Source organism: Meriones unguiculatus, chromosome 8 (genome assembly GCF_030254825.1).
Source record: "Meriones unguiculatus strain TT.TT164.6M chromosome 8, Bangor_MerUng_6.1, whole genome shotgun sequence".
Classification (NCBI taxonomy): Eukaryota; Metazoa; Chordata; class Mammalia; order Rodentia; family Muridae; genus Meriones; species Meriones unguiculatus.
Genome location: NC_083356.1, coordinates 21,937,007 through 21,956,860, shown reverse-complemented (window position 1 = coordinate 21,956,860; position 19,854 = coordinate 21,937,007). Strand labels below are relative to the sequence as shown.

General features: G+C 43.6%; 1 protein-coding gene across 2 annotated transcripts in view; it reads right to left on the bottom strand.

Moving 5' to 3' along the window:
* Nucleotides 1-9,688: 9,688 nt before the first annotated feature.
* The window catches only part of Dmc1 (DNA meiotic recombinase 1), a 38,830-nt gene continuing 28,664 nt past the window's right edge, over nt 9,689-19,854 (bottom strand). For both annotated transcript variants that reach the window (XM_060390552.1, XM_060390553.1), the window contains 2 exons: nt 15,174-15,290; nt 9,689-9,758 (listed from right to left, as the gene is read on the bottom strand). In XM_060390552.1, coding sequence (XP_060246535.1) covers nt 9,689-9,758; nt 15,174-15,290 — 187 coding nt within the window. The remainder of the gene's footprint in view (nt 9,759-15,173; nt 15,291-19,854) is intronic.

The following is a 19,854-nucleotide window of genomic DNA, read 5'->3' as shown; positions in this document are numbered from 1 at the left end:
ACGCACGGCCGAGACGCTACGTAAACAGCGCCTGGAGGGCTCCGCGCGATGCTACAGACATTCTAGGAATCGATTTACGTCGGTGACGGAGACGGGCGCTCCTGTCAGCCCACCTAAACAAGGCGGTGTACGCAACGGGCGTAGCGCTCTCGCGCCGCCGGCTCTAGAACGTAGGGTGGGGGGTGGGGCGAGCCTCCGGCGCGACGTAACATTGTTTGCGTCGTTGGCCTGCCCTCTATTGCGAGGATGCGCAGTCTTCGTAGCGCATTCTGTTTAGAGAATAGACTTTTCCCAGCATTCCGAGCTCAAACGGCGCTTGAGGATGGCCTTGTGCAGACACAATAGCCGCCGTCCATGTTGCTTTGGTCAGGCTTCGGGGGTCTGGAGGCACTAGAACCCGGAGTCTTGAGGCCTTCTTGGATGGCCTTGGCCTCTCGCCCCGAGGCCCTGTGTGCTCCACGCTGGCCACGCGCCCCGGCGCCATTTCCTTCCCGTTGCCTTTCGCCGCGGTGGCGCCGCAGCCATGTTGTATGCGTCGTGTCTGTGTCTCTCTGCAGGGGCCGACGGTGTGGCTGGATTAAAAGACACCCCGTGTTTTCCTCAGGTCGCCCTGAGCTGCATTTTCCAAACAATGTGTGCCCGCTGGGCACAGTTGAAGCGCTCACACAGGGGTCACATCTTCCCGGAGACCTTCCTAAAGCGGGCGCCTTGGGCCTTGACCTCCATGAAACTGGGTTCCTGGCTCGGGTCCGCGGCTGCCGAAACGGTGGGCTTTCCCAGCAGGGGTCTGCAGACCCAGTGCGGGGGAAGGCAGGCCACGCCAGGCTGCGTGTGCCACCCAGGTCCTACATTATTTTGCTTGCCATCCCTACACACTGCCAGGCCACACAAGCTTGGCCAAATTGGCTTTGCAAAATTGTGAGGCCGCAGCGTCCTTGAGACCTCTAGTACAGATGCGGAGAAAGGAGGCTGACATCTTGGAGGCTGAGTCGAAATTTTCTCCTGTTCTGAGAGTTGCCTGGGTTATTGGCTTTCTGAGAGCCTGTCCACTTGTCACTTTGGCCGTGGAGACAGTCATGGAGAGGCAGGCATTGTGCTAGATGCCGGGACACTGGGGAATCAACACATTCCTTTGCTCAGAGTTTATTCTGTAGAGAGCAAGTCGGATGACAAATGTTTATGTTAGACTTTGCTAACCTGGAAAAAGAAAGTGGAGGGCTGCAGGGGTGGAGGCCATGGAAAAGTGCTGGCTGATCGTAACCGGAAGCCCTGGATTGAGTACATAGCACTCCCAAAAAAGATTGGAGGGAAGCCTGAAGGAGGTGGTGCACGCCTTTAATCCTAGCACTCAGGAGGCAGAGGCAGGTGGATCTCGAGTTTGGGGCCAGCCTGGTTTACAGAGTGAGTTCCAGGACAGCCTGGGCCACACAGAGAAACCATCTCCAAAACCCCAAAAAATAAAACAGGAGAGAAAAGGGATAGCTACAGCCTGAGATGGAATGACATTGGGTGTTCTCAGAAGGCATCCCCCACCTATCAAATGACATTTAAGCTAAGGTCTAAAGAAAGGACCCTGTCAGAGGGAAGATCAGTTATACAAGCTCCTAGTTCAAGTGTGGCTGGAGTTAGAGCAAGGAGAAAGGATGGACGAGGGCCTTGTTGTGAAGGGCCTGGAGACCACTTAAAGAGCTTGATTTTCTTGAAGGTGGAAATCTCTGGCTTAATAATGACATAAAGAAGGGCCCTTTTGACTGCAGTGCAGAGAATAAACTGAGAGGCAGCAAGGGCAGAAACAGTTAAGTTAGTGCAGACCCGGCCTGGTGGCCCATTCCTTTAATCCCAGCGCTGGAGTAATAGTGGCAGGGCAATTTTTCCAGGCCAGTCTGCTCTACACAGTGAGTTCCAGAACAGCAGCGCTACATAGTGAGCACCTGCCGGGGAGCGGTGAGGCAAGAGATGGTGGAATTTGGTGTAGGTTAATACCATTGGGTTAGGGAGAAATGATTCGATTGTGAAGATGGAGCCAATGAATTGCTGATGGTTGGGATACGGCGGACTGAAGCATCAAGGGTGAATAACAGTGTTTCCAGTGTTCCCTAGGAGACAACGGATAATGTCAGGGTATTACTGAACTTGGGGTCACAATCTCTATCCTAAGAAGTCATTGGCCACCCATTCCCAAGAAGTCAAAACAGCCAAATTAATAGTAAAAGGCAGATTTATTCAGCATGGCCGCTTTGGGAAGATATAGTTGCAGAACCACTGAATCTTCTTGTCCCTCTTTCCCATGCAACCACATTGAATACTTGTGCCTTTTCCTCTTTTTACCAGTCTGTACCCCCAAGAAGTCAATGGCATTCTTACTGTCATGACTTGGGAAAGGAGGGAGATTCACTGACATGTAGAGACATCTAGAGGCTAAAGGCCAAGAGATGCTGCTGAACCCCTCATAATGCACACTGTTAATACCTGGGTTAAAAAAAAAGGTGTGTGTGTGTGTGTGTGTATGTGTGTAATTTTTATTTTATATTCATTGTTGTTTTGCCTGCATGTATGTCTGTGTGAGGGTGTGAAATACCGTGGAACTGGAGTTACAGACAGGTGTGAGCTGCCATGAGGGTGCTGGGAATTTAACCCAGGTCCCGTGGAACAACCAATAACCATCGCTCTTGACCGCTGAGCCATCTGTCCAGCCCCTATATCAAGTATTATGAATATAGTCAGCCGAAGACTATGAAGCACCAGCGTTGGGGATGGGGACTTCTGTACCCAGTCTAGGGTTCTCAGGGAGAGAAAGAGAGGAGAAGAAATCGCCATGAAGAGGAAGGCACTATGAGGAGTTCTCCGTGAGGGCAGAGAGTTACAGCAGAAGGCCAAGGCAAGACTGAGATGGCAATTAAAAGGGCAAGGTGGCTGGGCGGTGGCCAGACCAGCATAACTGGGTTAGAATGGAAGACTGTCTGCCCAGTTATAAAGCTTGTTGAGGAAATCTAATAGGGCTCTGTGTCATTTATTTGGGAGCTGGGGCAGGTGCTAGAAAGACTCCTATTAATTCTACACACACACCCTTAATTCTACACACCAGGGTTGGTAATCTGCTTCCTCAGCATGCATGAAGCCCTGGTCCGACCAGCACAATACACAAACTAGGTGTGGTTCAGAGCTGCAATCCCAGTATTTGGGAAGTGGAGGCAGGAAGATCAGAAGTTCACAGGCATCCTAAAGATTCATAGTGAATTCGAGGGTAGCCTGGGGCTACGTGAGACCCTATTAAAAAAAGAGAAAAAGCTACAGTGCTCATACTTGGAAACACGCCGAAGTTATTTGGACTGGCTTGTGTAGTGACAAATGGATCATAAAGTAGGTAGGTCTCCTGAGCCCTCCCTACATTTTCTTTCCTGGGAATAATATTGTGCTACTAGATAAAGTCTCTGTCTTCTAGAATCTCAGCATTCTTGTCCTCACAACGCTTATATGTGTCATTATCTGATTCCTTCTACTCTCTAAAGAAGTGAGATTTAAGGTTCCCTGGCAGATAAGTTTTTCATTACAAAATGAATCCAAAGAACACACTTCACATTCTTGGTGGCTAGTGAGATTACTTGGAGTAATAGTGTTTACCACACAAGCCCGACTCACTGGGCTTCATCCTTGGATCCCAAGTAAAAAGACGGATGCAGTGGCTTGCATCTGTGATCCCAGCACTCCTAAGGTGAGGTGAGAGGCAGGGAGAGGAGTGTCCAGACGTTGGAAGGCGGAGTACCCTAGAGTATGAAGTGAGGCCGAGGCAAGGAGAGACCTTTCCCTCTGATTCCACACATGTGCCTTTGTAGACCCTGCGCTCACGTGTCATACACAATAATAAAAATTGTAGGAAAAAATGAACGTTTGCAGTCTTCGAATTTTCATACAAAGGGTGATTGAATTGGAGAGATGGCCAGTGTTAAGAGTGCATACTGCTCTTGCAGAGGAGCCAAGTTTGGTTCTCAGTACCTGCATAAAAATGCTCAGAACGGTCTGTAGATAACTGTAGCTCCGGGGGATCCAATGAACTCTTCTGACTGTAAGAGAGTCAGACTTCTGACTCTTCCTCAGACTGTAAGGAAGGGGCTACCAGAGCCCAGCCTTCTCAAGAGCAACTTTTCCATTTTGCTCCCTCTTTTTGCCAGCAGGGCCAAACTAGGTTTACATTCCCAAGCTTGGGGAACCAGCTTCTACCCTGCCCCTTGAAACTTTTTCTAATTGCCTATTGAACTTGTAAAAGAATGTAAAACTTGCTGCTATCTTAACCAAGGTGCCTAAGTTATAAAAGTATATTCCTGCTAAGCCCTCACCAACTACAGATGACCCACTCCTTTGTTCCCTTATCACATTGAGCTGAGACTGAATGTATAGGAAGATAAATTATTTCTGGACCAAATGTTTAGGGAACTACTTTAAGGCCAGGTGTCTTGGATCAGGCCTAGTCTCTAACAGATACCCCCTTGCTTAACCCATAATGTTAAAATATGATTGGATGAACCAGCCACTCACCAAAGGCCCCTTGCCTTGGCTTTTTCACCCTTTAATATTTATATACTGTTTGGGGTTCAGATCCTGAGCTGATGGCCTCTCCTCACACGCAGAAAATAAAGCTTGCATGTTTAAGCTTCCTTCTCTGAAGTGAGTTTTCTCAGCTTCCTCCCTGAACCCAACCAACAAGACACCTGGGCTTATTTTTATTTCTCCCATATAAACACACACCCAAAAAATAAATAAATAAATAGATTTTTAGCAGGGCATGGTGGCGCATGCCTTTAATCTCAAGTGTTTGGGAGGCAGAAGCAGGCAGATCACTGTGAGTTCAAGGCCAGCCTGGTCTATAACTCGAGTCCAGAATAGCCAAGGCTACACAGAGAAACCCTGTCTCAAAAAGCCAATAAGTAAATAAATAAGTGAAAAGAAATGAATGAAAGAAAAGCCGGCCATGGTGGTGCAGGCAGAGCTCTTAAGATTTCAAGGGCAGCCTGGTCTACATAGTAAGTTCCAGGACAGCCAGGACTGTTACACAGAGAGACCCTATCTCAAAACAAAACAAAACAAAAACAAACAAACAACAAAAAACTGAAGGTGGTGGTGGGGAGCCAATTCCATGTTCCCAGGAAAATGGAAGGAAGGCAAAACTCTGTTTTATTTTCTGTGTATCGGCTTTCTTGGCTCCCCACGATAACTGATTTCCCAGGCTTTGGACTTAAACATGCATGAACTTTCTCAGTACTCACCTTAGCTTCAGCTGTCACACACATCTCTAGTCCAAAGATATTAACTGGAAAGCTCCAGAAATGACTACGTTTTACTGGTTTATTTTTATTTTATGTGTCTGAGGCTTTTGCCTGCATGTGTGTATGTCTGACACAAGTGTGAAGTGCCCAGAAAGGCCAAAAGAGGGTGTCAGATCACCAGTTGTGCGCAGCCATGATGGGTCTGAGCTGAATTCTGAAAGATAAAAGCTCCATTCCCACAAAGGGTTAGAAGCTGCACTCCTGGGACTTCAGACTCTTGTGTGTGCCCCAGCATATGGTTTCCAGGGCCACTAGGAGGCCTGCAGAGGTTTGGTAAGAGTGTGCTTACTCTCTTGAAGCCCTGCTCTGGCAGAAAGTAGACTGGGTTAAGAAGACTGAGAGGTGGCATCACTGGTGACTGCAGAGGGCAGTCCTAGCCTTTTGACCATTCCTGGCACTCTCCTGGGGTACAGGAAGCCTCCTTAGACCCTCCAGCCTGGCCACTCTCTGGCTATGCAACTGCCACAGAAGCTTTCTTGTAGGCATTGTAGGATGTGACAGTGAACCTGCTCTAGCCATCTTTTGGCCAGGAAGGGAGATTTGGGAGAATGAAACCAAGGCAGAGAGGATAAAGAGTAGGACCCAGGCCTTGATGACCTGGACTTCTTTTGCAAGATGGTACATTTCCTCATTAAACAAAGTGCTTGGGTTTTGCTCTCCTCATCTACTGCTAAAGGGAGTGGGACACTGGCCAACTAGCTCTTTCCAGACAGCACAAAATCGGAAGCTCTTTGTAAGGTATGCGCTACGCACTCAAAGTATTTCTCATTGCCGTGGGAGATTTGTGCAGCTTGGTGCTTATCCAATGCAATTTTCTCGTATTGGATGACTAAGTGGATAAAGGTGCTTGCAGCTACATCTTGACAAACTGAGTTCATCCCAGGTGGAACATGGTGGAAGCGGAGAACCGCCTCAGCAAGCTTGTCCTCAGACTTAAACACACTCACTAAAATTGGCATAGAAAAAAACTAGTACAAGCCTCTCTCCTCCTTTATAATAGAAGGACACTAACACGTCAGCTGGGCCTCCTGCTGTCCCGGACAAAAGGCAGTGTTGCCTGACTTTCTTTGCAGATGAATAAACCTAATGAGATGTAAAGGCCAAGCTGAGTCTGAAGCCAGCCTGGTCTATAAAGTGATTCTAGACAGCCGGGGCTGCACAGAGTAACCCTGTCTTGAAAAACAAAAAACAAACAGATATGTTTGTATATATGTATTTATTTATTTTTGTGCCAAGATGTGTAGCCTTAGCTAGCCTGGAACTTGTTATGTAAACCAGGCTGGCCTCCAACTCACAGAGTTGTCTCTGCCGCCTGAGATTAAAGATGTGCAGCACATCTGGCTAGTACATTTTTCTTGTTTAACACCTCTGGCTTTAGTGTGTAGTGCTTTGGTTGCTTTATTTTCTTTTTCAAAGTGCTGAGGATCAAACCCAGGGCACTGTACTTTTAAGGTAGGTACTCTATTGCTGAGCTGTATACCCCAGCACACCCACGGTAACTGTTAGGGCAGCCTTAGCAACTCATTCGATGACCTTTCCAGGTGAAAGAGCGGTGCTTCACCACACTTCTCCATTCCTTGATGAAAGCTGTATTCCTTCCTTCCTCAGCTAGAAAACATTGTCAAGAGCACCCGTGGCTGTCTCTCCTCCTTTACAGATCATCTCACACCAATTCGATGTCCTGAAGGGCCTTGAGCATGATGGGCAAGTGCTCTACCACTGACCTAGACTCTGGCCTGGTCTCATCTGTCACTGTCTCAGTTGGGTCATTGTAATTGCCCACATCGCCCCCAGGCTGATGTTACTCCTGCACTGTTCTCTGTGTTTCTACCAGGTGCATGTTCCAGCTTTTTCTCCACACGAGCCTCGAGTCAAAGCATGCCTGAATCAGTCCTCCTTTTCACTACAAAGGACATTCTTGTGCCTGCATGGAGCCTACCAAATGCCAGTGGTGGTGAAGGCGTCAAGCTTCTTGCTACAGCAAGCTCTGAATACAGGTAGTGTTTCACATGGTCTTCACTTCATAGGATGGATGATGGTGAAGGAAAGGCACAATTTCTCTATTGGATGTACAGACTGGTGGAAGAGCACTCCAAAGCTCCAGGGAGTACCTTGGCTACCTTGTAGGAACATTGTGCTGAAGACATTAGTAGCCTAAGGGCAGCAGAGCAGATGGGGTGGCAGGTTCATGTCTGAAAACACACTTGAGATCTGGGCACCACTGATGGCAAAAGTCAGCTCTTCAACTGGCTTTTCAGTTCCCTGAGCCAATGAATTTTTTGACATGCACATGCTAGTTTGAGTTTCTATGGCTTGCCATCAGGAGTGCTGACTGGCTTTTTTTTTTTTTTTTTTTTTCCTTCTTGTCTGTGAGTTCAATGCCTGCCTCGTCTACAGAGTGAGTCTAGGACAGCCAGGGCTGTTAAACATAGAAACCCTGTTTAAACAAATTTAAACAAAAGCCAAAATATAATGCTCAGAAAGGTGTTTTGTTGTTGTTGTTTGTTTGTTTTTAAATGAATCTAGTTACAAATCCCTTTCCTGGGGATGGAGAGATGGCTGAGAGGTTAAGAGCACCTTTTCCAAAGGTTTTGAGTTCAGTTTCCAGCAACCACATGGAGGCTCACAACATCTGTAATGGGATCTGGTGCCCTCTTCTGGTGTGCAGGTGTACATGCAGACAAAACAGTGTATACATAATAAATAAATCTTTTAAAAAATTAAAGAAAAGACAAATCCCTTTTCTAGAACAAAAAAGTGTTTCATTATTTGCTTAGTAAAATGATTCGTTTAAGTGGAATTTCAGAATGTAGAAAATCTGATGCTGGGTATGTTGGTGCATACCAGTAACCCTAGCACTGTGGGAGGCAGAGAAAGGTGAGTTCCTGGCCAGCCTGGTCTACAAAGTGAGTCCAGGGTAGCTAAGGCTACGCAGAAAAACCCTGTCTAAAAAAAAAAAAAAGAAAGAAAAGAAAAGAAAATCTGCTCCTAGATGCTTTTGTTCCTGCTTTATTCAGAGGAGCTCGATTCTGTGGTTTTACCTGAGAAGGCAGCTCTGCCTCCCAGGCCCCACATGCTGAGTGCTTTCTACTGCCAGCTGGGCTCCTCTTAGACCCAGGGAGCCTGCAGGCCTTTGTGGTCTATGCTTGATCCTTCCTCCTCTACAGTAGGACTGCTTTCTGAGGCTCAGCCCAAGGTCTTACCATTTGCCCTCTCATTTTCCTGAGCATTAGTCCCTTCCTTAGTGTGCTGCCTCTTGAGGCAGGGTTCACTCCTTGTCTATTAGCATGTAGCATCTGAGAACTTGCCAGTAAATGACTCAATGGAGAACCAAAAACCTTTTGTAGCAAATACTTTATTTTTTTTGGATTTTCATGTGAGTTAATACAATATAAAATAATATCTGTAATGATTATATATTAGTATTCTAATTTTTAAATATTATATTTTGAAAACCAGATTTTCATTTTTAACAATCATATACATTCAAAACAAACATTCTTTCACAAATTTTATGAGGGCTCTGTTCTAGAGTTTACATTTAAATTATATCTAAAATTTTAACACTTTGAATTCTCTACTCAAAACACAAAAACCTGTCTTTTTGGGATATGGTATCATATACCCTTATGCTAGTTTTGAAATTACTATGTAACTAAAGCTGCCTAGGTCTCCCAAATATTGAGATTACAAGTGTGCACCACCATGCCCAATTATTATAATACATTTTTAAAAAGGCATTTCACCTTGACAATCAAATGACTTAAAAGTTGGCTTAATGTTTCTCTTCTGGTGCTGTAAAGATGAATGTGCAGGCTGCCAGTGTGAATACACAACAGCTCCTTGTACACTCTAATCATTCCCCTTTATACATCTCTCTCTTGGGGAACAGAATCCAGTTCTGTAGGTCATGGGTACTGTGTCCCAAAAAATGCTGTATGGAACGTCTGTGGGGGTATTGGGACTTCTCTGAACACCTTTGAATTTCTGTGTGCTCAATGGCTCATTTTGAAAGGCAGAAGGAAGAGCATTGCATACCCCTTCCCCAATACCTGACAGGCACATTTATATGCATATGTGTCAAACAAGTAATTCAAGAATATGTATGCATATTTCTGAATCAACACCAAGTGTGTATATATATATATATATATATATATATATATACATACATATATATTTGTAGTTGGTTACATATCAGGCAGGAACTTTTAAGATAAATATAAGCTTTAAATCTCTTTTGCTGACTTTCCTTTAATAACACAGAAAAAAATAAAACTCTTATTTCAAGATGTAAATCCAAGACTGCTTTTCCATTTCTCCAGCTCCTAATAAGCAGCAAGAAGCAATCTGTACCGATTCCCCACCTACTCCTTGGCATCCCCGATTCCTCCAGCAGTTATTGCGAAGGTGGCTTCATTTTCAGGCATCTCAGGGCTACAGAATACAAGGGAACAGAAGTTTATAAAAAGCTCTGTTTCTATAAATACTGTGCACATGTCACAGTCATCACGTTTCCATCAGTCTGAGTCTCCAGAGACACTGCAGCGCTGGTACAGCTAAATGTGGACTACAGAACTTACCTAGCAGTGCTATCAACCCTCGCAAACATTTGTTAAACAACTTCTATATATAAGGTTTTGAATGTCAAGAAAAATTACTCCCAAACTTAGAAACAGGCAAGTAAGGATAAACTGGCTGTTCTTTCAGGGTAGTTTGAGACCTGTGGCGCAGCTCCTGTGGGGCTTGTCTCACTCCTTGGGGTGCATCTCTCTTCAGGCTCTGCTAACACCAGGGAAGCTAAAAAGGCTTTGAAATAAGCTAGGAAAGTCCTGAGCACCTGCAATGGAAAGCTGGTTGTCTAGCGTGTCCTTCAGTTACCTGGTTCTATGAGGGCTCTATGCATCTGTGTTGTCATTAACTGCAACTAGTGCAATTCTACCTGTTCATAGAAATATAAATTGTGAAGACAGAATAGCATTGACTACTGAACTGTGGATACTGACTAACTTTTGATCAATGGATTCATTTCTGCATTCCCTATTTGATTAAACATGTGTGGTACTCTGAGTTTCTTTTGATTTAGTCATAAAACATTATTAGTTTTCACTAACTGGTGACTTAAGGGTCTTTGACATGGGCTGGTGAGGTGGCTCAGCAGTAGAGGCACTTACTGATAAGTCTTTAGGACCTGAGCCTGATCCCACACTAATCCATGTGTTAGGGTAAAAGATTAGTGTTATGGAGAAAGAAAAATAGAGCTGAGTAAGGGCGGTAAGCTGTGCGGGCACTAGGCGGCCAGTTGTTAAGCAAATAACTTTTTGCTCTCTTTGTTTTGTGTGTCGTGCTGGAAACTGAACTCAGTCTTGAACATGCTGGACAAGTGGTCTTCCACCTAGCTACACTCACAGCCCTCCCCCCCTTTTTGAGATAGAGTCTCTCTATGTATTCCTGGCTGTCCTGGTACTCACTATATAGTCCAGGTTGGCCTCCCAAGTACTGGGGTTAATTAGGTTTTTTTTTTTTTTCTTTCCTTTTTTAGAGAGGATCGTACTATGTAGATCAGGCTGGCACTGAACTCATCCTCTTGCCTCAGCTTTATGCAGCTGAGAAGGTAACAGTTGTGTGTGTGTGTGTTCACTTGCTAGTTATGTGTATGATATGTGGAAGCTGAAAGTTGACATCAGTCTCTACCTCATTTTTAAGACATGGTCTTTTCTAAATGTGGATCCCTCTCTTTCAGCTGCACTTGGTGGGCGATCCCCTGGAGCACCAATGTTCTCCCAGTGCTGGGGTTGTAGATACACACCACCACACCCAGCTCTATGTGAGGCTCCTCCTGCTTGTGTAGCAGTACTTTATCCACTGAGCCATCCCCCGATCCTGGAGAAGGCAACATTTGACCAAAGGCTTGATGTAGATGAGAAAGACTAGGAGAAGGGATGTAGGGGAGGGTTATTCCAGGCCAAGAAACAAGTGGGCAAAGACCCTAAGGCAGGAGCACTCCTGGCAGTGCCCTCACTGGAGGATCACAAGTTTAAGACCACCTGGGCTACATAATTTTTTGAAGATCCCTCCTTCAAAAAAATGAGGACTGGGTGGGGAAAGATCAGTTGGTAGAATGCCTGCCTCTTACTGCTTGAAGTCCTGGCTTCAGTCCCCACACTTCATGAAACCAGGTATGGTGGTGCACATCTGCAATTTCAGCACTCAGGAGGAGGAGGGAGGAAGATCAGATGCTCCAGGTCATCCTCGGCTTCACAGAGAGTTTGAGGACAGCCTCAGCTACCTCAAAAACAAGAAGTGAGGGAGGATCAAGGAACAGGTGTAAGGTCATTCAGTTTGGAGAGCTGTCTCAGAGGTTCAGAGCACTTGCCACTCTTGCAAAGGTTCAGTGTTCAGTTCCCAGCACCATGAACACCCACAGCAGCTCACAACTGTCTGTAACTCTAGTTCCTAGAGCTCTGATGTCTTGTTTTGGTCTCCAGGTACCAGGAATGCATGTTCACATACATACATTAAAGCAAACAATCATATACATACAATAAAAATAAACGAAAATTTCAAAAGTCATTTATGGAATGCTGTGTAAATGGCTACAGAGACTTGGGCTTGGTTCTAAGTTGTGGGAAGTCTGGTGGGTTCTCTAGCATAGCAGCCAGTGCTCTCAACTGCTGAGCTACCTCTTCAGTCCCTAGTTTTGATATCTTCAGTTCTGATCTAGTTTTGCTGTTTTGATATAAAATGTACATTTGTTTATTTGAAATGGGGTCTCACTTTCTAGCCCAGGCTCACCTGGAGTTTACTATGTAGCCTGACCTGGCCTAGCAGTAATCCTCCTGTATCAGCCTCCGAGTGCTAAGATTATAGTCATGAGTCACCACACCTGGTATGAGTGAAGTTTATGGAAACATGACTAACCTTGCTGACAATTTACTATTCCAAATCATTACTAAATTTGCAAGGCTGAAACAACCTGTTAGGCCAATAAGAATGTCAGCAGCTGTTTACCTTAAAGATCTACAGAAGGCTTAGATGAGACATGCAAATGACTGAACAGGTACTTAAGTTCATTCCTTAATTCAATGAATAGTCATTAAGTGTCTACTCTGTCACGTATCAGCTCATTGCTGGGAGATTAGTGAACTAATATCCTGTTGTAAGGGAGATATAGAACAGACAATTATGAGAATAAACAAAGTATTTGGATATAGCTGGGTGTGGTGTACAAGCCTTTAATGCCTATACTAGGGTGGCAGAATCAGGCAGATCTCTGTGAGTTTGAGGCCAGCCTGGTCTACGTAGCCATCCCAGGCCAGCTAAGGAATGCAAAGTGAGCTTATTTTGAAAACAAGCAAATGAACAACAACAAAAACCTGTGTGTGTGTGTGTGTGTGTGTGTGTGTGTGTGTGTGTGTGTGTGTACGTGGGGAGTATTTGGTTGGGGCTAGAAAGATGGCCTCCAGAGGACAGGGAATGGATTCCCAACACCCACATGATAGCTCACAACTGTCCATCTGACTCCAGTCTTAGGGGATCCAATGTTCTCTTCTGACCTCTGAGGATACTAGGCACACATGGGGCACACAGAAATACATGCAGGCAAATACCCAAACACATAAATAAACTTTTTTAATTAAAAGAAGAAAAATGAAAAGTGTTTGGGTCCTAGGCATAGCAGTCTACCCAAGAAATAAACAATGTAGTTCCAGTAATAAGACAGGATCACTTATGTAATTCAACAGAGAATATTTGTACCTAATTTCTAGAAATGACTGAAATGACAGCATTTATATAGGACAGCTTCTGCAAGGACAGAGAGAAGAAGCATCTTGCAGATGTGGGAAGTAATACTAACTCAGTACATTCTTCCTGCTGTGGTCCATTCTGAATCCAGACTAAGCTCATCTGCTCTTTGGGAACTCTTTTCCCTCATAGGAGGGATACCACAAGTCATTTCTTTGTTGTTTAGGGTTGGTTAATAAGTCACAGATATTGCATTGTCTATCATGTCTCAGGCAAGCAAATAATGTGTAACTGTCACTTTTATTGTCTAGAGGGAATAACACATTATACATATCATTACAGATAAAACGGATGCAAGTGCCATGATAGCAGAGGCTTGTCTTTTCTCTCTGTGTGTGGTATATGCTTCTGCATGCAAGTGTGCACAATCATGTGTACACATGTGGAAGCAAGAAGAGGATGTTAGATATCTTCTTTTATTGCTTTTGATATATTTGTTTAAGACAGTCTCTCACTGAACCTGTTTCAGGTCTCACTCCCTCCATATGTCTAGAAATGAGCTCAAGCTGGACTACAGAAAAATTTCTGAAAGTTACATAAAAGCCAACATTCCTCAAATACTTATGAAACAGGTTTTCCATCTCCAGAAGGAGCCCTTCCCTCAGCTTCTTGTCTTCTTTATAATCCTAATTTTCTACCCAATGCTCTTTCCCACTATCTCCCCAATTTCATTCTCTCTTACTAGATTCTTGGCTCTCTCATGCTATGCTCTGTCTCTTGCTATCTTCATTATTTTCTCCCAATCTCCTACTTCTCTAGCCTTGGCCATGTACAGTTTGTTTCTTTTTCTCTCTGCCCTGGACTCTTCCAGATTCCTCTGGATATTTTCTCTGTCTTTCCCACAATAAAAACCTTTCCTCAGAGCCAGTGGTAGTGGCACACACTTTTAATACTAATACTCAAGAGACAGATGCAGGAGAATCTCTGAGTTTAAGGACAGCCTGGTCTATACAATCTACAGAGGGAGTTCCATGTCAGCAAGGGCTACACCGAGAAATCCTGTCTCTAAAAACAAACAATGAAACAAAACAAAACCCAACCACAACAAACCAACAAAACCCTCCAGAACCCTCTCCCCTAATGGAGTGGGTATATTGGCAAATATCTTTACTGTGTTCTACCACATACAAGAAGTGCTGTGGGAGAAGTAGGGTGTCAAGTAAAGACTGAACTGTAAAGATTAGGCAAAGTTTCCCTGAGCAAGTGATATTTAATTAGTTAAATTAATTTTTCCAGTGGGGATGGAACCCACTGAGGGTATTACATAAATTAGGTAAGCACACTGAACTATATCTCTAGTCCTTGTTTTAGGGAATTTTGGAGATAGGTTTTCACTCTGTAGCCCAGGCTGGCTTAGAACTCACTACACAGCCCAGACTGGTCTCAATTTTGCAACAATTATCGTGCCTCACCATCTTCTCCCAAGTTCTGGTTTATAGGCCTAAGACAACACTTCCAGCTCTTTATTTTTTTTTTTTCATTGTATACATATATTTTATTTTCTTTATTTTTTTATTTTTTTTATTTTTTTTTATTTTTTTTATCAGTTACATTTTATTAACTCTGTCCAGCTCTTTATTAATTAATTTTGAGATACTATCTTACTATGGAGGCCATTCTGGTCTATAATTACAATCTTCTCCCTTAGTCTCCTGAGCTGGGATTATAGATGAGTACCACCATACCTGGTTCAAAAAAGTGATATCTAAGTTGACATCTAAAAAGGAATGGTGTTAACCTGGACAAAAGAAAGAAGAATATATTCTCATATTGTATACAAGAACCTAACAGTCTTCATCCGAAGTAGATGTGATATCATTCTTGCTTCACTATATGCTCTGAAATATCAGAGACTAATAAATGTGGCTATGGAACCCCAAGGTCCCTAGTACAGAGTACACAGGAGGTACCTTCTGAACAATGACATAATATTTGAGCAGGAAATTCAAGCAAATAGTATCTGCCAGGGAGTAAGTATAGTTTCTCAGTGGTAGCAGTTCTGTTAAAGGCACATGCACAGGATCTGAAGAACAAATAAATAGATACCTGTCATAAATCTTGGCAATCCTCAGTTCTCCTCTTCCCTTTCTCAAGCTTATTCTTGTTGTTGAAGCATGAGCCAGAATATGTCCGCCAATTGGCTTTTTAGGATCTGCCTGGAAGCTGAATCAATAAAACACTTCTTTAGGATTCATTTGGATATACAGTGGTACTTGCCAGGAAGAGGCAGGCTTTGTGGGAAGGATGGTAGGCATGGTGTAGCTGTGTATTCTTTGTGTGTGTACTGAGTTCAGAGATCAACCTCAGGTGTGCCTTATGTTTGAGATAGGCTCTCTCTGGAGCCTGGTAGGCTTGCTGCTTAAGCTAGGCTGACTGGCCAGTGAGCCTAAAATGGGCCTGTCTCCGTCTCCCAGCACTGAGATTACAAACCTTTGCCACTGTGACTGGCTTTTTATGTAGGTGTTAGGGATTAAATTCACGTCCTTAATCTTTATATAGTAAATATTTTACAATTGAGCTATCTCCCTAGCTCCCAGATCTATATTCTAAAACAAAGAGAGGTTTATTTGCAAACGGTGGAGGGCACTGTTTAGAGCTACTAACCAATTGCCATCTAATTTAGGCTTCTGATAATCCCAGATAAACAGTTCCTCTTTTGTTGTTTTTATTTTTGTTATTATGAGATTAGGCCTTGTAGCTCAGATTAGCCTCTAACTCATAATCCTCCTGCCTTAGCCACTTGAATAATATGGCTGCTGCAGTGCACTAACACACCAGCTTACAGTTCATGCTCTGCTTGGAAGAAATTACTATTTGAAGGCTGGGTTAAAACACTTTCCTAGAATGCTTGAGGCCCTGGGTCCAACGTCGAGCAATAAAAAAAAAAAAAAAAAAAAAAAAAAAAAAAAAAAAAAAAAAAATTTCAACACATCAATATTGAAAAAACACAAACAAGAGGGCTAGAAATGTAGGGATAAAGATAAGAGTACTTGCCTAGTATTCCCAATGCCCTGGGTTCAACTCCCAGAACCACAAGAAAGAGAGAAAAAGAGAGACAATATTTTAATTGAGGCTAAAAATTCTCCTTATAAACTGGGTGGTGGCAGTACACGTCTTTAATCCTAGCACTGGGGGGGGGCATGGGCAGAGGCAGAGGATCTCTGTGAGTTTGAAGGCCAGCCTGGTCTACAAAGCAAGGCCAGGACAGTCAGTGCTTTGTTACATAAAGAAACACTGTCTAAGAAAAAACAAAAACAAACAGCCAGGAGTAGTGGCACAAGCCTTTAACCCCAGCACTCTGGTAGAAGAGGCAGGCAGATCTCTGTGAGTTCAAGGCCACCCTGGCCTACAGTAGAACAAAGTTTCCAGGGCAGCTAGGGCTACACAAAAAACCCTGTCTAGGGGAAAAAAAAAAAGCAGAAAAACAAACAAGATCTCTCAGAGTTCAAGGCCAGATTGGTCTACAGAGTGAGTAGGACAGCCAAGGCTACACAGAGAAACCATTAGTCACAAACAAAACAAAAAATTTAAAAAAACTAAAAAGGGGAACTTTCTTTATTCTGAAAATTATGTGTATGTGGGTGTGTGCTCATGGGTACAGTTGTCCATGCAGGTAAGAGGCATCAGGTCCCCTGGAGCTGGAGTTACAGGCAGTTGTGGGCCACCTGAAGTGTATGCTGGTATCCTAAGCCAGGTTCTCTGCAAACACAGTATGCATTCTAGTCCACTGAGCCATATCTTTAGCCCTAAACAGTTTTCGTTTGCTTTTGTTTGAGACAGGGTTTCTCTGTGTAGCTTTGGCTGTCCTGGACTCACTTTGTAGACCAAATTGGTCTTGAACTCACAGTGATCCACCTGCCTCTGCCTCCCTCAGTGCTGGGATTACAGGCGTGTGCCACCATGCCCAGCTCCTGAACATTTAAAAATTATTTATTTATTTTAATTTTATGTGGATTGGTGTTTTGCCTACATACATGTCTGTGTCAGGGTGTTTGATTCTGGAGTTGCAGACAGTAGTAAGCTACCATGTGGGTGCTGGGCATTAAACCCAGGTCCTCTGGAAAGGCAGTTGGTTCTCTTAACTACTGAGACATCTCTTCAGTTCCTCCTGAACATTTCCTAATAAGCCTAATGCCAGTGCTTCAAAAGGATCAGTCACAAAAGACCTCAACAAAGTACCAGCAAATTGAATTCAGCAGCATGCTGAAAGGAATATATGCCATGACCATGTAGAATTGATCCCAGAAATGCCAAGGGTGGTGATTCAATAAAGCAACCAACAACATACTGTATTAATAGGATGAAGAAAAGACTTAACATAATTATCAACTAGCAAAAAACATAGACTCAATAGTCAGCAGTAAAGGAAGGTGAGCATAAACAGCTTATATTTGATTAGAATAAATTGTGATACAGCATAATTGCTTAATTCTGCAAGAACACAGTTTCAACTCAATATAAATCATGCTCGCTCTATGACAGTGTTCAGGGTTTGGGGTCACTTTAAATTTAAGCCTTGGTGTACTGAGGATGTGGCTGACTGGTATAAGAGTAAATATGTAGTCTATGGGTTGGCCAGAGTGAAGCTCTCTGGAGATAAAACTTCTATGACTGACTATGTAGTTCTGAGGCTAGACCAGAGCTGCCTATCTGGGATTGTATGAAGTTGCTTAAGATAGGTCGAAGGAACAAGAACACGTTTTAAAATTTCTATGTATGTATGTATGTATGTATGTATGTATCTATCTATCTATCTATCTATCTATCTATCTATCTATCTATCATGTTTGTATATGCATGCCACAGGCAGTTGTGAGCTACCTAATGTAGGTGCCAGGAATGAAACTCTGGTCCCCTAGAAGAGCAGGAAATACTTCTAACTTCTAAGCCATCTTTCCTGCTCCACAAGAACAGTTTTTAATGAAACTCTATGAAGAAAGCAGTAGCCAAGTAATTGAGGCTAACAGTCAAGAAGTCAGTGTAGCCAGGCAGTAGAAGCACACATCTTTAATCCTAGCATTAGGGTGGCAGAGACAGGAATATCTCTGAGTTTGAGGCCAGCCTGGTCTACAGAGTGAGTTCCAAGAAAGGCAAGTCTACACAGACAAACCCTATCTCAAAAAAGAAGAAGAGGAGGAGGAGGAGGAGGAGGAGGAGGAGGAAGAGGAGAAGGAGAAGGAGAAGGAGAAGGAGAAGGAGAAGGAGAAGGAGAAGGAGAAGGAGAAGGAGAAGGAGAAGGAAGAAGAAGAAGTAGTAGTAGTCAGATGTTGGCTGAACTGTAACAACTATTTATGCTTCTTTTTAGAATATATTTATTTGCGTGTGTCTGTGTTACTGTATGCACATATATTTATGTGTGTGCATGTGTGTGCTGTGAATGTGCAAATGCCAGAAGCAGGTTCCCTCTATCACTCTCCACATATTTCTTTGAGGCAGTGTCTCTCCCTGAACCTGGGCTTCTTTTACTTGGTCAGGATGGAAGCCAGCAAGCCCAGTGAGCCTCCAGTCTCCTCCCCTCATTGCTGAGGTTACAGGACACCTGGCTATTAAATGGGTGCTAGAATCTGAACTTGTTCTTATAATTGTATAATATGCACTTTAACCACTATACCCTCTCCAGCCCTGATTTATTTATATTCTGCCTTTAGTACTACTATATACTATTTTTTTTTTGAGACAGAGTTTTTCTGTGTAACCCTGGGTGTCCTGAAACTCACTCTGTAGACCAGGCTGGCCTTGAACTCACAGAGATCCACCTCCTCTGCCTCCCCAGGTTCTGGGATTAAAGGCGTGCACCGCCACTGCCCAGCTCAGGTGTTTGTTATAGCAGTGGAAACCTAACATAACTACTTACAAACTTAACTACAGTTGTTCTCAGTTTCTCCTCTTACATTCTAAAGAATTTTTTGTTGTTGTTGTTGTTCAAGTAAGTCCTCTTATACACTTGATGCCTTTGCACATAATTCTACCTCTGAAATGAAAGTCTCTTTCCCTAATGGGTTTACTCAGCTATTTCCCACGCATTCTTCAGGTGCCTCCTTCTAGGAACCTGTAGTTCTGTGGTCTTCTGCCACAGTGTGTTATTTGTCTATTAAAGAACGCTCCTGGCTTGAGGGTGTAGCTCAGGGATAGCGTTCTTTATGTGCAAAGCATCCTAGCATCACAAAGGGAAAGAGAAAACATCCTTCACTGTTATTTTAAATAATCCTTATTCATCGAATGTCTAGACAACTGTGTTTCACGTGAAGGGCTTTCAGGAGCACTGCAATGAACACAGAGAAGATAATTTGGGTCTCCCTAATCTAGGTCTTTCTGGACACAGGCTTGTACTTGAAACTATACACCAAAGAATGTTTGAAAAAGTTTCCAACAGAAAGGCAAATGTAAAGTTGAGCATGGTGACACACACCTTTAATCCCATCACTCTGGAGGTGGAAGCAGGTAAATCTCTGTGAGTTCAAAGCCAGCCTGCTCTACACAGGAGTTCCAGGATAACCAGGGCTACGTGTGAGACCCTGTCTCAAAGATAAAGTAAAACAAATAGAAATTAAAAATAAAGGCAAATATAAAAGAGACAGTTTTCCAGCTCTCCCAGTTGAAGTAATCCTCCTACTGTCTGTTCTGGCAACCTGACCACAAGTGGCACGGTGGAGCTTCTAGATAAATACCCAAGATCTTTTTAGCAAATTCCTGTTTGCTCTAATGTGACCCCCTTCACAGCACAGAG